The sequence below is a fragment of the Monodon monoceros genome, unplaced genomic scaffold (assembly GCF_005190385.1).
Source record: "Monodon monoceros isolate NGI ecotype Baffin Bay Population unplaced genomic scaffold, NGI_Narwhal_1 Super_Scaffold_11, whole genome shotgun sequence".
NCBI classification, from domain to species: Eukaryota; Metazoa; Chordata; class Mammalia; order Artiodactyla; family Monodontidae; genus Monodon; species Monodon monoceros.
The window spans coordinates 131830333-131849159 of NW_021703767.1; the positions used below are offsets into that span (position 1 = coordinate 131830333).

An 18827-nucleotide genomic window follows, 5' to 3' on the forward strand; every position below is an offset into this window, starting at 1 on the left:
AAAATAGATAACCAACAAGGGTCTACTGTATAGCACAGAGAACTATACTCAATATTTTGTAATAACTTATAAGGTAAAAAATCTGAAAAAGAATATATTTATATACATATATGCATATATGTATATTTATGTATGTATATATAACTGAATCATTGTGATGTACACCTGAAATTAACACATTGTAAATCAACTATACTTCAATAAAAACTATATGTCTGTTTTAAAAACCAAGATGCTTCAACGTAAAAAAAATTTTTTTTCAAGATACAATCCAAAATTATGTAACATAACAGAGAACAAGTAGATGTGAATGGTATTCAAAGGATAAGACAATGGAGGCCAACTTTCTAATTGACTCAGATCTTGCAATTATCAGACAAAGACATTAAAGAAGCTATTATAACTGTGCTCCATGAGATAAAGGGAAACAACTTGAACAGAAGGATATTCTCAGCAGTGACATAGAGATTACAAAAAAGAACCAAAAAGAAGTTTTAGAAGTAAAAATTACAGTATCTGAAATTTTTTTAATTCCCTGGATGAACTCAGTAGCAGAGTGAGGATGACAGAGGAAAGAGTCAGTGAATTTCAGGGTAGATTAATTACATGATCTGAAGAGACAAAGGAAATTGAAAACAATGAACAGAGCCTTGGAGACTTAATGAACAATATCAAAAGGGTCCAGCATTTGTTTCACTGGGATTCTAGAAGGAAAGTAGAAGGAGATTCATTCAGAAAAAAAAATTGAGGAAATAATGGCCAAAACTTCCCAAATTGGTAAAAGACATAATATTACAGATTTTAAAAGCTCAAAGAAAAACCCACTCAGACATATCATAATCAAACTGCTGAAAACAAAAGATAAAGAAACAATCTGGAAGCAGCTAGAGAAAAAGTACATGTTACAAAAGAAAGGAACAATTATTGAAATGTCTGTAGATTTCTTATCAGAAGCCATGGAAGCCAAATAACAGTAGAACACCATTTTTCTTTAAAGTGCTGAGTGAAAAGAACTGTGAACACAGAATTTTATACCCAATGAAAATAGCTGTCCAGAGTCAAGACAAAATAAATACATTTCCAGATAAAGGAAAACTAAGAGAATTTGTTGCCAACGTATCTATTATAAAGGACAACTCTGATAGGAGGAAATTGGAGTGAGGTCAAGTGACTGGTGACTGGATGGGGGAGAGGATGCACTGGGAAGGTGACACTGAGGAAGGGACACAAGTGAGAAATCAAGTAGGGGGGTGGAAGGGAATAAGGGAAAGTTGAGTTGAGTAGGGGAAAGTGGCAGGTACTGATGTAGTTCATCCAGGCACAGAGCTCCACGTTTATACGGCAATCTCATAAACATGACCTCATTGGTTCCACTCCAAAAGCAGGAGACAGGAATTAATAGCCTTCCTATGCAGATGGAGAAACTGAAGCTTAGAGAGGTTTAGTGCTGTACTTGGACATGTCCCTGGTCTAGCAACTCCTGATTCAGTGTGCTTTCCCAACCCTGGGAGGAAGGACTCAGGGTAAATCAGAGGCAGAGTGGGTGGGTGTAAGAGAGAATGTCTTAGCTCAGATTGCCATAACATATACCATAGACTGGGTGGTTTGAACAGCAGTAATTTATTTTCTCACAGTTCCGGAGGCTGGGAAGTCTGAGATGAGGGAACCAGCCAATTTGGTTCATGGTGAGAGCTCTCTTCCTGGCTTGCAGACAGCCACCTCCTTTTTGTGTTCTCACATGCTGGAGAGTCCTGGTATCTCTTCCTCTTATAATTACACCACTTCCATCAGACCAGGCCTCCACCCTTATGACTTCACTTAGCCTTAATCACCTCCTTAAAGGCCCTACCTCCAATACAGCCATATGGCGGGGCGGGGGGGGGGATGTTAGGGCTTCAACATATGAATTTGGGGCACACAATCTAGTCCATAGCAGGGGATATAATTAACAGTGTAAGCACAGGAAGGAGCCTTATAAATCTGCATTTCTCAAACGTGTCTATACATTATAATCAGCTGGATATTTGCTGACAATTCCATAGTCCACCCAACACTCCACATCAATTAAATCACATTATCTGGGGTTGAGACACAGGCATCCATATTTTTTAGAAGCTGCACAGGTGATTCTAATGTGCATACAAGTTTGGAAAACACTACTATAAATCCTGATTGAATCAGTTCTGTTAGATATTTCAAGGTAGTTTTTGGCTGAAAATGATAAGCTTAGTAGAATCAAAAGGATTATTATATTATTAATATAATATTATTATATTATATTAATATAGGATATACCATATATAACATAAGATACACTATATATATGTATATATATATGGAGTATACATACATATATAATATTTTACATACATACTGCATACATATATAGTGTTTTATTGCATAATTATACCAACATTTATCATATGTGCAGTGGGCATTTTTGTTCCCACTTTAAGGCCACTACAAATAGTTCTGTTATGAACATTCTAGTACCTGACCCTTAGCGAATATATATTTTTCTGTTATATACATTGGGATATATACATTGGGGTAACATTGTTGGGTCATAGGATATGCACATTTTCAGTGTTAGTAGACACCCAGGAATATTTATTTTAAAATAACTTCTCCCATGATTTTGATACATAGCAGAGACTGTGAACAGCTGCCCTCGAACTGACTATGCCTGCCTCTTCTCCATCTCCTATTTTCTCTTTATCTATACGTCCACGGCCACTTCCCCACACAGCCTAATAAGCACACACAGAGATCTCAGAACCATAGAAGCCTTGTCCTCTCCAGGTTCCACTGTGCTGGGGCTCGGCCAGGAGCCTAGATCTCAGACAAGGAAAGCCCTGGTCATCAAGGGAGAAAGCAGACCCTGAGTCTTCAAATTCTGGAGGCCTGCCGCTCAGTTCATTTCCTATCCCATCTCCACAAGAATGCAGGGTTCCTCCTGCTCCCCCAGAACCTGTGGTCCTTACTCTTCTCCCTCTTACGTTTCTATTCCTTGGCCCACCCCAGGCATTTATATCTAGTTCTGGTTTTGTCAAGGCCAGTGGCTTCTTTTTTTGCCCTCCTAGAGTTTTATCTCCCTTGCCCCCTTGTTTTGGGGACCCTTGTAGCCCTAGTTAATAAGCCCCTCTATTCTACAATCTCTATTCGTCTCCATGAGTTCTCATTGCTCATCTTCTACCAGGGAAAATCCAAACAAACAAGGGTATTTCAGAGCTGTCAACTCTAAAGCACTCAGGTTACATTTTTCATCTTGTCTGACATTTGCTGGAGCTGTAATTTCTTCTGAATGTGCCTCTTCCCTGTCTTTCATCATCAGAAAAGTTGAAAAGAGCATGTATAACCTCTGGATCAAATCAGTGGTGGTCCCAGAACTGTTACTCTGACTGTTCCCTAATTCAAAGAAATGCTGCTGCTGGGAATCTAATTCACCCAAAGGCTCACTGGGTGAGCCCTCTATTTGGGCTCATCCAAATAGAGATGGAGATGTTCTCCATCTCTATTTCATATACCTCAGGAAGAAGGCTGAAGTGACAGAGAAAAACGATGAAAAATATGTTAACCAAGTCCCTTTCAGTATTCAGTGTAGATACAGACAGATAATATAACAGAAATCAATTTTATGCATGTTATTGGAATAGTCCAAATGCAGTTTGTGGATGAAATTTGACTAAGGGGCAACTTTTTAATTCCAAAGGGAAATTAGACATTTGTGCCCATGGTTTAGGGCTCCAAACCAGTATTATTTTCATCACTGAATATTTACTGAGAACTTAGGGTTGGACTTTGCGAAATCAAACTTAAACGAATTCTTCCTGCCAGTCTCCATATGGGTTCTGTTTTTGAAACAGCAAACATTTTTGTTGCCGCTTTGTGAGTTTTTCTTTTTCATCTTTTTCTTCTGCTCTAAAGCTATTACATCTAACCTTTGATATTATATGTTTTCTGTTTTAACAGTACCCAATATTTGAATGATAGTATATAGTTACTAATAAGGCATTAATAGGGGTCTCTTTTTTCATAAAAGCTACAAAATTGGAAACTTGGTTCTTTCGAATATGGATCATATTCTATGTACTATTAACACCAGATCTGTGATGTTGTCACAAATCAGGAACATTTAAAACACCCTCCCCACACACACACCCATACACCCCACAACCAAACTTGCATCCTGAAAACTAAAATGCCATTTCTTTCAAATTATTTTCTTAAGGACTGTTTCCAGTGGTAGTATTACCCAAATTGTGAATTTGTCAACTCACAATACAATGTTTTCTGTGCCACCATTCTCTGGGTTGGGAGAGGTGATGTTAACACATTTGGGTCTCATATCTGCAGGGGGATATTTGTTGATGGCACCTGGAGAGAGAGTGGGTGGTTAGTCTAAATTTTACCCTTTCACATTCTATCACCCAAAGTCAGTTCATCTTTTCCTGTGGTTGGAGGTGTTTCCAAGAGCAAGTTAATTTTATAAGGGACTCAGCAAAATATGAACCTTCTGACTTTGCAATACCTTGTTGGCAAAGTCAGTGAGATATAGCAGTGATTGAGTCAAAAATTTTCATGCTCTGTGTGTCACAGGCTTGCAATATAATTCAAAGATATCTCTTAATCCCTTATGACATCTGGCTCTCTCACTCTAAAAGGAAGATATTTCTAGAAGACAGTATTAACTATTGAAATTGGCTGCCCTATTTATCTTGAGTTTGGAAGAAGGCTTCATTTTTTTGCAAGTGAAAAGCTTGCCACTAAATATAAATCCTGAGTGCCAAGATGCTGACGGTTCCATGAGCCCTGGGCTTTATGAGTGCCAGAAAATCTGCATCTCTCTGATTCCCCATTAAACTTGCAGGAGCTACAGACAACCATTCAGGGTGGCCTCTGTCACACTCCTAATTCCCGGCACAGGCCCGGACTTGCTTGATGCTACAAGCTCTTAGGTTTGCTACTATAATCATGTCTGGAATTACAGCACATGGACAGAGACTGGGAAGCCTCTCTCAAAAGCCTACTGTGAAAAGACTCCCTTAAACCCCTTGCCTGGCTGTCCCTGAGCCAGCTGTCTGAGACAGAGGCTCTAGAAGAGATTTGTCCCCATGGCTCTTAAGAATTCAAGTCAGAAGCAAAGTTGATTTACAGTGACAAGATGAAACAGAAGTCCTTGGAGTGGGTGGAGGGTGGTGGCAGTGGGGTATTATTTATTACAGTGATACCACTGTAATACTTTATTAAAGCTTTAGTAATTGATGTATCATTTAATGGATAAGAGCACAGCTCTGGGGTCAGAATGCATAGGATTGAGTCTAGAATTTGCCAACTATTAACTGTCAGATTTTGAGCAGTTGATTTAATGTCTGTGAACCTCAGTTTTCTCACTTGTAAAATGGGGATACTACTACTTTCCTTAGAGGGCTGTCCTGAGGATTAAATGATACAATCCTTTAAAAAACTTGGCACATAGTAAACACAGATTAGAGTTAAAAGACACTTTTCACTTTCTGGCAAAGACCCTGACAGTGGGACAGCAGAGCTCAAGGTCACTAGGACCTGGGATTTTCTCTGTGGTTTTCTCATTGCCTCCTACTGACACCTAGACTCCACCACTCTTGACTGAAGTGAGAATCATGTTACCAAGTCAACTGGTGGATTGTGCAAAGAGGTATCTATTGGAAAAGCAACAGAAGAGAAAAACTTTAATGACTTACGTCTGATTGAATGAACAAATGGCTTGACAAATTTGACGATATAGTTCAAATCTGGCTTGTGGGTTCGGCCAAGCTGGACTAAGTGATGATCCAGTGGGTGGCTGGCTAAATCTTCTAATTCCTTGTCATTGTGTAGAGGACCGAAGGAAAACACAAATATGGAGTAGCCCTGACACTTGGCTCTCAGAGATACATTTCTTAAGACTCCCCTGTCTAAAGGGTTGGTTTCACCAGCAGATATAACGAAGATAACTCTGTTTTTCCTCAGGTTGGGGGTTCCTACAAAGACATTGTCAATTGTCCACTGTAGGGCATGGCCAATAAAAACATCTCCATTGAGCTGTTGAAGGGAGTCTTGGAGATGACGTTTCATTTGGTGTATATTGTTATAAGTAACCAAATCAAATTCTAGGTAGATGGGGCTTTCTTCTGTGTTGGGCATATAGCCTGGAGGAGAGTAGGTCAGGACTGCCACTCTGTCTCCCAAGGTGGAGATCAGTGGATCTGGGGCCAAGTGAAAGTAATCAAGCACTGAGGTTATAAAAGCCTTCACTTCCTTAAACTCATCATTTCCTATTCTTTGGGAAGCATCTATGAGAAAAGCCACATCCATGTAATATTCTTGAAGAGAGGCATCTCTGAGTTCATAAGTAAGACCTGGTTCTTCTTTTCTGCCATGGCTTTCCTGTCCTGCAATAGAATAACTCAAGTCACTACTTTTAGTAGAAGGGAAATCTTGAAACTCCTAGCCAAGAATGGCAATACACAGCATGAGGTGTTGTCATACTTCATTCTCACACCCATGGCATACGTTACTAATCAATATCAGTACTTGTTCCCAGATGCATTCTCTAAGTACATCTCTACACAGTATGCGGAGAGCCATTACCACTTGACAGGTATTCTCACATGTGAAGAAACCTATTTGCTACCCCATCTCTGATCTTTGTCAAAGGATTGATGGATCCTCCAGCTATTTTTGTATGCAAGGTGAAAAACATACAGTGATTTTTAGTGCACGCCACATGGTTACAAAATTTGGAGTACATACTGCATGAGATTTCATTATATGTAATGACCCCAAGAGAGAAGTAAATATGTCAAAGTCACATTTATTGATGACATCTTTATATACATGCTTAAAATACGCACCATAGTATGATGTCATGAGAAGTAGTATAAATGCTGACTTTAGAATCCAAATTCTGTGTAAGACATGACATACTTTAAGACCTTGGTACTCAAAGTACCAGTCCTCAAACAGCTTATTGGCCCATGACAAGATAAGAAACTTGCACCATGATATAAGTCAACTACATCACTAAGCACACAAATTATTTCATCTGATTTTATTTTATTTATTTATTTTTTGTATCAAGACCTTCTCAAGGAAGGAAACAGTGCCCCAGTTACACTCTGATGCTACCTTCTTATCTTGCTGGAGGCCAGCACTTCAAGTGGCTCTGCTCCAAAGGGTCATGAAGCCATGTCTACAATCATAGGGATGATGGCTGGTTGGTGAGGTCACAACAGGAAATGCCAGCTCAGAAAGACAGGAGGACATGGTCAATGTTCATTTTTTTCTATGAAAGAAGTATGTTTGTGAACCTAATCAAGCAAGAAGTAGATTCCTAACTGGCAAAAACTTATTACTGTCCAATTGTGCTTGGCCCATTATTCATGCTTTGCATCTATTACTTTATTTAATCCTCACAGCAACCACACTCACAAATGAATTGATTAACCAGTATAAATGCCACAAAAGTTTAATATTGAAATAGAATGCAGAAAAACAACACCACGGATAATGTTATTAACAAGGCAAATACTATCAGATGACTTCTGAATGCTCAATGATCTCTGCATTCCTGGGGTCAACTCCACATTATCTTTTTTTACCTATTGTAGGATTTTCTTCTGACAAATAAATTTTTTATATATTTAAAGTGTACAACGTTCTTCAAAAAGTATACAAATAAGAAATGCTAGAGAGGGTGTGGAGAAAAAGGAACCCTCCCACATTGTCAGTGGGAATGTAAATGGGTGCAGCCATTATGGAGAACAGTATGGAAGTTCTTTAAAAAACTAAACATAGAAATACCATATGATCCAGTGATCCTACTCCTGGGCATATATCTGGAGAAAACTATAATTTAAAAGGATACATGCACCCCAATGTTCATAGCGGCACTATTTACAGTAACCAAGACATGGAAGCAAACTAAGTGTCCACTGACGGATGGATAAAGAAGATATGTTATATATACACAATAGAACAATAATCAGCCATGAAAAAAGAATAAAATAATGCCACTTGCAGCAACATGGATGGATCTAGAGATGATCATACTTAGTGAAGTAAGTCAGACAGAGAAAGACAAACATAATATGATATTGCTTATATGTGGAATCTAAAAAAATGATACAAATGAACTTATTTACAAAAACAGAAATAGACTCACAGACACGGAAAAGAAACTTATGGTTACCAAAGGGGAAAGGGAGGGGGGAGGGATAAATTAGGAGTTTGGGATTAACATATACACACTACTATATGTAAAATAGATAACCAACAAGGCCTACTGTATAGCACAGTGAACTATACTCAATATCTTGTAATAACCTATACTAGAAAAGGATTTTTAAAAGAATATATAGATATACATATATATGTATGTATAACTGAATTACTTTGATGTACACCTGAAGCTAACACAACATTGTGAATCAACTATATTCCAATAAAAAATTTTAAAAATTGAATAAAATAATTAATAACAAAGTGTACAATGTTTTGATATAAGTATACCTTGTATAATGATTGCCACATCAAGCTAATATTGTTGGATTTGATTTGCTAACATTTTGTTTAGAATTTCTGCATTTATGTTCTCAAGGAATGTTGGTCTGTAGGTTCCTTTTCTTGTAATGTATTTGTCTGGTTTTGGCCTCAAAGAATGAGTTTGGAAGCATTCCTTCCTATTTAATATTCTGGAAGAGTTTATGCAGAATTCGTATTATTTCTTCCTTAAATGTTTTGTTGAAGCCACCAGTGAAGTCATCTGGGCTTGGAGTTTTCTTTATGGAAAGTTTTGAACTACAAATTCAATTTCTTTAATAGGTTTAGGAATATTTAGGTTACTTCTCCTTGAGTGAGGCTTGGTAATTCATGCATTGCAACTAATTTGCCTATTCCACCTAAAATGTCTAACTTATAGGCAAAAACTGTTTATAATATTCCCTGATTGTCCTTTTAATATCTGTAGAATATTTCTCCTCTCTCATTCCTGATATTGGTGATTTGTGTTTTCTCTTTTTTACTGGTGAGTTTGACTATGGGTTTATCAATTTAATTGATCTTATCAAAAAAACACTTCTGGTTTTATTGATTTTCTCTTTTCTATTTCATTGAGTTCTGCTTTAATTTTATTACTTCCTTTCTTCTCCTTACCTTAGGTTTAACTTGTTCTTCTTTTTCTAATTTCTTAAGATGAAAGTTGAGGTCATTGATTTGAAACCTTTCTTCTTTATCAGTATAGGCATTTAATGCTATGAATGACATCCTAAGTACTGCTTTAGAGGAATCTTACAAATTCTAGTATATTGTGATTTTATTTTCATTCATTTCAAAATACTTGCTAATTTCCCCTTTGGTTTTTTTCTTTGACCATGGATTATTTAGAAGTGCTTTATTTAGTTTCCAAATACTTGGGGATTTTTCAAAGATCTTCTTACTATTGATTTCAACTTAATTCTGTTTTGGTCAGAGGATATATTTGGAATGATTTGAAACCTTTCAAATTTTGAGAATTGTTTTATGGTCTACAGTATGATCTATCTTGGTAAATGTTTCACATGTACTTGAAAAGAATGTGTATTTGCTATTTTGTGTACAGTGTTCTATTAATATCAATTAGGTCAAATTAACTGATGCTGTTGTTCAGGCCTATGATATTCCTGCTGATTTTCTGTCTATTCTTTTGTCAGTTATTGAGAGAGGTACTGAAACCCACTGAGGGTCTTTTTTTTTTTTTTAAGTCTTTATTCTCCTTGAGTTTTATTTTGGGTAATTTCTATGGCTATATCTTCAAGGTCACTAGTTTTTTCTTTTACCAAATCTAATATCCCATTAATCCCATCCAGTGTATTGTTCATCCTAGGCACTGCAGCTTTCATCTCTACAAATTCTACTTAATTTTTTTTTTTTTTACATTTTCCATGTCTCAACTTTTTAACATATGGAGTATAGTTACAATAACTGTTTTAATTTCTTTGTTAATTCTAACATCTTTGTCAGTTCTGATTTGGTTTCCAGTGATTGTACTTTTTTGATGATGGGTTCTTTCTGCTTTTTATGCCAGACATTATGAAATTTGCCTTGTTGGATATGGGATAGTTTTATATTCTTATAAATATCCATATGATTTGTTTTGGGAGGTAGTCAAGTTACATGAAAATGGTTTGATCTTTTTGGGACTTGCTGTTATGATTTGTTAGGTATGTCCAGAGTGTTACTTAATTTAAGGATATTTATTCCGCACTACTGAAGCAAGATCTTCCTGAATTTTCTTCCCAGTACTCTATGAATTATGAGTTTTTCCAGTCTCTCTGGTGGTAACAGGCACTATCCCTGGCCCTGTGAGCAATGGGTATTATCCTCTAATCCTTTCAGAAGAATGTTCCCCCATGCTCGGGTCATTTCCTCAATGCTCATGCTATCAGCACTCTGATGAATGATGAAGAGGCATCCTCTTCAGAGCTCTGGGTGTTTCTCTCTGCACAGCTCTCTCCTCTCTGGTGTTCTGTCCTGTGAATTCTTACCACCTTGGTCTTCCTGGACTCTCAGCTCTGTTTCCTCATTTCAAGGAGTGCGCTGGGTTCCACCTGAATTCCCCTTCCTGAACCATGGCCCGGAAACTCTCTCTTGGCAGTAAGCAGGAGAAATCACAGGGTTCATCTCATTGGTTTCTCATCCCTCAGGGATCATTTTATTTCCTGAAGTCCAGTGTCCTGACAATTGTTGTTCCATTTCATATATATATATATTTTTTTTTTCTTTCAGTTATTTCAATTGGTAGGTAAATCCAGTTCCTCTTACTTCACCTTGGGCATTTCTAATACATGAGAACTAGCCATCTTGTTTGAGATATTCCTATGTTCTCTCCCTTCTTACAAAGGACTAAGAACTGGTCATTAATGTACCAGACTTTTCCTTTATCAATACATTCATAGTTATTGAACAGGATGTTACATTTCATGAGCTGTTTGAAATCTAAGCACCTCCAATCCTCCACCAAGAACCTAGTTTCAAATTCTTAGAAGTTTTGATAAATATCAAGATTCTTAATTGCTAAATATAAAACTGGAAGTGCAGACAAAAGCATAAATATATTTGTCTATGCAATGGGTGCTATATAATATACTTTAGCCCTAAAATACTGCCCAAACCTCTTCTAGAGTTCTTGGCAATAGTGTAACAGGATGTGTGAAGATTAGTTAAATGGACATTTCTTTCCTTTTGAGTTTACAATCCTGGAATTTATTAATCATTACCTGCTCTGCCACCAGGATCTCCATTTTGGCTTTTTAAAAAAGGCCAATCAACACACTTTGTTAAAACATAGGAAAAGCATTTCATAAATGTTCTGGTAGAAGAGGAAGGGGTATAAATGAAAAAAGAGAAATTACAACTGATATCACAGAGATACAAAACATCATAAGATTCTACAATCAATAGTTACATGTCATACATAATACTATATATAAAATAGATAACTAATAAATACCTACTATATCACACAGGGAACTCTACTCAATACTCTGAAATGACCTATATGGAAAAAGAATCTAAAAAAAGAGTGGATATATGTATATGTATAACTGATTCACTTTGCTGTACAGAAGAAAGTAACACAACATTGTAAATCAACTATACTCCTATAAAAATTAAAGAAAAAACCCAGTTATATGTCAACAAATTAGACAACATAGAAGAAATGGATAAATTTCTAGAAACATACAATCTTCCAAGACAGAATCAGAAAAAAATATACAGTCTGAACAGAGTGGTCACTAGTAGTAAAATTGAATTAGTAATCAAAAAGCTCCCAGCAAACAAATGTCAGAACTGATTAGGTTCATGGGGGAATTCTACCAAACATACAACAAAGTGCTAATACCTATCCTTCTCAAACTATTCCAAAAAATTGAAGAGGAGGGAACACTCCCAAATTCATTCCAGGAGACCAAAACTACCCTGATACCAAAGCCAGAAAAAGACACTACAAAAAAAAGAGAACTACAGGTCAATATCTCTGATGAATATACATGCAAAAATCCTCAACAAAATAGTAGCAAACCTAATTCAACAATATATAAAAAGGATCATACACCAATGATCAAGTGGAATTTATGCCAGGAATGCAACAATGGCTCAATATTCACAAATTAATCAGTGTGATACACCACATTAACAAAAGGAAGGACAAAAATCACATGATCACCTCAATAGATGCAGAAAAAGCATTTGACAAAATTCAACATACACTCATGATAAAAACTTTATAGCACAGGGAACTATCAATATTTTGTAATAACCTATATGGGAAAAGAATCTGAAAAAATCAATATATATGTATACAACACACACACACACACACACACACACAAACATACGTGAATCAGTTTGATCTACACCTGAAAATAACACAACATTGTAAATCAACTATACTTCAATTAAAAAAAATAAATTAAAAGCAAACAAAACAAAACAAAGCAAAAAATGTGGGTATGCAGGAAACATATCTTAACATAATAAAGGTCATTTATGACAAACCCACAGCTAACATCATATGCAACGATGAAAAGCTGAAAGGTTTTACTCTAAATTCAGGAACAAGACAAGGATACCCACTATTGCCACTTCTATTTAACATAGTATTGGAAATCCTAGTGACAGTAATCAGACAAGAAAAAGAAATAAAAGGCATCCAAATTGGAAGGGAAGAAGTAAAATTATCTCAGTTTGTAGATGACAATATACTATATATGGAAAACTCTAAAGTCTCCACCAAAAAGCCATTAGAATTAATAAATGAATTCAGTAAAGTTGCATGATACAAGATTAATAAACAGAAATCTGTTGCTTTTCTATACACTAATAATGAACTATCAGAAAGAGAAAGCAAGAAACAATCATGTTTAAAATCACATCAAAAAGAACAAAATACCTAGGAATAAACTTAACCATGGAGGTGAAAGACCTATACCTTGAAAACTATAAAACATTGTTGAATGAAGGAAATTAAAGATGATACAAATAAATGGAAAGATAGCCCATGTTCGTGGATTAGAAGAATTAATATTGTTAAAATGTCCACACTATCCAAAGCAATCTATGGATTTAATGCAATCTCTACCAAAATATCTATGACATTTTTCACAAAACTAGAACAAATAATCCTAAAATTATGTGAAACCACAAAAGATCCTGAAGAGCCAAAGCAATATTGAGGAAAAAAGGACAAAGCTGGAGATACCACCATCCCAGACTTCAGACTATACTACAAAGCTACAATAATCAAAACAGCAAGCTACTGGCACAAAAACAGACACATAGATCAATGGAACAGAATAGAGAGCCCAGAAATAAGCCCACATACTTATGGCTAATTAATCTACAAGAGAGGAGGCAAGAATATACAATGGAGAAAAGAGCCTCTTCAATAAGTGGTACTGGGAAAACTGGACAGCTACATGTAAAGCAATGAAATTAGAAAATTTCCTCATACCATATACTAAAATAAACTCAAAATGGATTAAACACTTCAATGTAAGACAGAAACCACAAAATTCCTACAAGAGAACATAGGCAAAACACTCTTTGACATAAATTGTAGCAATAATTTTTTGGATCTGGCTCCTAAGGCAAAGAAAAAAGAAAGCAAAAATAAAGAAATGGGACCTAATGAAACTTAAAAGCTTTTGCACAGCAAAGGAAACCATTGACAAAACAAAAATACAACTTACTGAATGGGAGAAAATATTTGCAAATGATATGACTGATAAGAGGTTAATATTCAACATATATAAAGGGCTTGTAGAACTTGTTATCAAAAAAACAACCCAATGGAAAAAAGAGCAGAAGACCCGAAGAGACCTTTTTACAAAGAAGACATACAGATGGCCAACAGGCACATGAAAAGATGATCAACTTTGCTAATCATCAGAGAAATACAGATCAAAACCACAGTGAGATATCACTTCACACCTCTCATAATAGCCATCATCAAAAAGTCACAAATAACAAATGCTGGTGAGGATGTGAAGAAAAGAGAACCCTCCTACATTGTTGGTGGGAATGTAAATTGGTGCAGCCACTATGGAAAATGGTATGGAGGTTCCACACACAAAAGAACTAGAAACTGAACTACCATATTATCCAGCAATCCCACTCCTGGGTATGTACCTGAGGAAAGTGAAGACACTAATTTGAAAAGATACATTAGATTTTGTATGATACATGAGATTTTGTACACACCTCTCCATTTCACACTGCCAACCCAGGCCTGTCTGGTGAGGCCACTGGCCCAATGTTCATAGCAGCATTATTTACAATAGCCAAGATATGGAAGCAACTTAAGTGTCCACCATCTGATGAATGGATAAAGAAGATATTATACACACACACACACACACACACACACACACACACACACACACACACAATGAAATTTGAATGAAATTTTGCCATTTGCAACAACATAGATGAACATGGAGGATACCATGCTTAGTGAAATAAGTCATACAAAGACAAATATTGTATGTTTTTACTTTTATGTGGAATCTAAAAAATAAAACAAATAAATGAATGTAATGAAACAAACTCACAGATTCAGAGAACAAACCAGTGGTTACCAGTGAAGAGAGGGAAGGGGGGAGGGGCAAGACAGAGGTAGGGGATTAAGAGGTACAAACTACTATGTATAAAGTAAATAAGCTACAAGGATAGATTGTACAGCACAGGGAACATAGCAAATATTTTATAATAACGTTAAATGACATATAATCTATAAAAATATTGAACCACTCTGTTGTACAACTGAAACTAATATAATATTGTAAATAAACTATACTTCATTAAAATAAGAGGAAGGGTTGACTTACCATGTTAGTAGAATATTTTTTCATACATTTCCCACACCAGAAATAGTACTCTTTTTTTTCCAATTTTCTCTTTATAAATGAGCAAAATCTCAATCCTTTTCCAAAGTACCCAGCAGAACTATTTTCTAAAGAGGCATATTTTACCTCTAAAATCTCTAAAAATAGGTTCTCTACCTATTACAGGATTAGAATGAGAATCAAAGAAGTTAAATGCTAAACTTTAAAATTCAGTCAAACACTAAATAATCACCTATGATTATTCTGCTTTGAGTCTAAATTATCTTATTAGGAAAGATTGGGCCTTTAAAAACATTTTCCTTCAAGAAAATCTGGCAGAAGTGTGGATAAAGGTTACCCACAGCTCAGAGCAATGCTGTGTATTTCCTGGAAATGTCACCATGCCAAATTCTTATCTCCAACTCTGTGGGAGAATTTTCTCAGAATGGCAGAGGAGGAAGGGCTTGCTCACTTGTTATGACTTGAAGGGAATGAGGGATGCAGCTGGATTTCCAGGGAAGTGCCCCAGGGATTAGCCTAATTTCGGCTGAGATTTAAGCCACAGGGCCATGTGTGCTCCAGTAACTTTTGGGAGAAGCGGAGGTGGAGAGGGAGTTGAGGGAGATTGAGCCATCTGGACTGGGATTGCATATGCTGTGGAGCTATGGTATTTGTGGGAAATCTCAAGATATGCATGAGCTATCTTGTGGTCTGCCTTGGAATTTGTACAGGGGCCAAAATTAGCCATGTGTTCTCTATAGACAAGCTACATGGACAAATGTGGCTACTTTATATGTACATTTCTGTCCACAAGGACTGCAGCAGATATTTTTCAAGTTAACCTTTTTTATAAGACTTCCTATGAGTCTCGCAATGCTTTCTTTTTCAATTTTTCCATTTTCTCAGTATTGAATTGAGCATCCAGGATGTTTCAGGTCTTGTGCTCAGCTCCATGCCTATCTCCTCTCATTTAATATTCCACATAGCACTATAAGGATGAAATTATCATTGTGCCCATTTTACAGATGAGCAAGCTGAGGCTTGGAGGGGGCAAATGACTTGGTCAAGAAAAGACAGCCTTTAAGTGGTAGAGGCAGGATTTGTACCCAGCTCTGTGTAACACCTTCAGAAGAACTGCTCATCAGATTTGAGGGTGGAACAGACACATTAAGGGACACATTAGCCACCTTGCCAAAGGCCCAGGACCTGGTTTGAAGAACAAGGTTCTCAGTCAATGTTATTCTTAGTGATTGAAGCTACTAAGAAAGTTTTCTTCCAAAAGTAGGCAGTTAAATAAAATTTGCAGTATTTTCTTCTCTAGGCATTATGGAACAGTGGTTATGAACAGAACCTTAGGAGTCTGAGGTGAGTCTATACCATTTGTTAGCTCTGTGATTCTGAGTCTCTCCCATGCCTCTGTTACATTATCTAAAAAATTATAAAATTGTTATAATAAACTATAATCTTATAAGGTTTCTGAGAGAATTAAATAAAAATTTCACAGTGCCTAGCATATCCTAAGCACTCTAAAATTATATTTTTTAGAAGGAAAAAAACTGAGAAAAGTCTCAGATATCTGAAAATCCTACCCATGATACTATATTCTGTAAACCAGAATTTCCAAAAAATGCAAAGTCCCCTGATATTAGTGGAACACAATGGACATGCGTACAAGCTCATTCTGTTGCATTTACGCATACTTTAACTGCAGAGGAGTTGGAATGACTTACACACCTCTCCATTTCACACTGCCAACCCAGGCCTGTCTGGTGAGGCCACTGGTCAAGCTCTAGGCTGGGGCACAAGTCTCTTATGGTCTCTTATGTGTCTCTGACTGTGTGTCATTGATTTTATGCCAAAGGGAAATAGAGACATATTTTTCAATCTCTTGTTTTGTTAGATGCGTTCCTCTCTCCACTGCTTGCCTGAACAAGTAGGAGTCACTGTTTAAAATCGACTTCATCATTTTCCCCAAAAACAGAATAAATATCTTTCTTGGCCTAGACTTTTCTAGGTGGCACTTGGTCCAAACGACTCACTCTTGCCATCTATGTCACACTCTGAAACAACAATCTACAGAAAGGTACCAGCACACTGAGAAAAGTGATGCATGCCTTAGGAGTTATTTATACCCAGACCACATGGATCTTTGTTTTCTTAAAATTTTTATTGAAATGTAGATGATTTACAGTGTTGTGTTAATTTCAGGTGTACAGCAAAGTGATTCAGTTATACATATATATATTCTTTTTTAGATTCTTTTCCATTGTAGGTTATTACAAGATATTGAGTGTAGTTCGTTGTGCTATACGGAAAGCCCTTGGTGTATATCTATTTTATATATAGCAGTGTGTATATTTTAATCACAAACTACTAATTTATCCCTCCCACTTTGGTAACCATAAGTTTGTTATCTGTGTGTGTGAGTCTGTTTCTGTTTCATAAATATCATTTGTGTTGTATTTTAGAATCTATATATGTGATATCATATAATATTTGTCTTTCTCAGACTTGTTTCACTTAGTATGATAATTTCTAGGTCCATCCATGTTGCTGCAAATGGCATTATTTCATTATTTTTTATGGCTGAGCAATATTCCATTGTATATATACATCACATCTTCTTTATCCATTTATCTGTTGATGGACATTTAGGTTGTTTCCATGTCTTGGCTATTGTAAATAGTGGTATTTTGGTTTTAATGGTGTTAGTTTTTGCTCTGGACTCTGGATGAGTTTATAAGCAATTTATAAGGCCAATCTATTCTGGCCTTATGTCCTCTACATGAGTTATAAGCAGGAATTTCTAAAAATTAAATTAAAGAGACCTTCAATATGGCAGAGGAGTAAGATGTGGAGATCACCTTTCTCCCCACAAATACATCAAAAATACATCTACATGTGGAACAACTCCTACAGAACACCTACTGAATGCTGGCAGAAGACCTCAGACCTTGCAAAAGGCAAGAAACTCCCCACGTACCTGGGTAGGGCAAAAGAAAAAAGAATAAACAGAGACAAAAGAATAGGGACGGGACCTGCACCTCTGGGAGGGAGCTGTGAAGGAGGAAAAGTTGCCACACACTAGGAAGACCCTTCACTGGCAGAGATGGGGGGTGGGCAGGGGGGAAGCTTCAGAGCCACAGAGGAGAGCGCAGCAACAGGGGTGCAGGGGGCAAAGTGGGGAGATTCCTACACAGAGGATTGGTGCCGACCAGCACTCACCAGCCTGAGAGGCTTGTCTGCTCACCCGCCAGGGCGGGCGGGGGCTGGGAGCTGAGGCTCAGGCTTAGGAGGTCCGACCCCGGGGAGAGGATTGGGGTTGGCTGCGTGAACACAGCCTGAAGGGGACTAGTGTGCCACAGCTATCCAGGAGGGAGTCCGGGAAAATGTCTGGAGCTGCTGGATAGGCAAGAGACCATTGTTTTGGGGTGCGTGAGGAGAGGGACTTCCTGTGCTCTTCCCATAGATGGCAGAGCACGACCTAAGTGAGTTCCAGAGCCAGACATGAGCTGCGGCTATCATCTCGGACCCCAGAGACGGGCATGGACTGCTAATGCTGCTGCTGCTGTCACCAAAAATCCTGTATGCAAGCACAGGTCACACTACCACACACCCTCGGGAGCCTGTGCAGCACACCACTGCCAGGGACCTGTGAGCCAGGGACAATTTCCACAGAAGAACACATGGTGTGCCTCAGGCTGTTGCAATATCATGCCAGCCTCTGCCGCTGCAGGCTTGCCCCGCATTCCAATTATGGCTATGGTGCCCCTCCCTCTCCCTGGCCTGAGTGAGCAAAAGAGACCTAACAGCCACTGCTTTGACCCCCTCATGACTAGGTGGGGAATAGACACTTGAGGGTGGCCTACATGCTGAGGTGGGGCCAAAACCAAAGCTGAACCCCAGGAGCTGTGCAAACAAAGAAGAGAAAGGGAAATTTCT

At 37.4% G+C, this 18827-nt stretch overlaps 1 protein-coding gene across 1 annotated transcript in view; it reads right to left on the bottom strand.

Annotated features, from left to right (window-relative positions):
* Positions 1 to 4276: 4276 nt before the first annotated feature.
* COL6A5 (collagen type VI alpha 5 chain) overlaps positions 4277 to 18827 on the bottom strand; it is a 156388-nt gene continuing 141837 nt past the window's right edge. The window contains exons 39-40 of the mRNA XM_029214229.1: positions 5724 to 6413; positions 4277 to 4377 (exon numbers count right to left, since the gene is read on the bottom strand). Coding sequence (XP_029070062.1) covers positions 4277 to 4377; positions 5724 to 6413 — 791 coding nt within the window. The remainder of the gene's footprint in view (positions 4378 to 5723; positions 6414 to 18827) is intronic.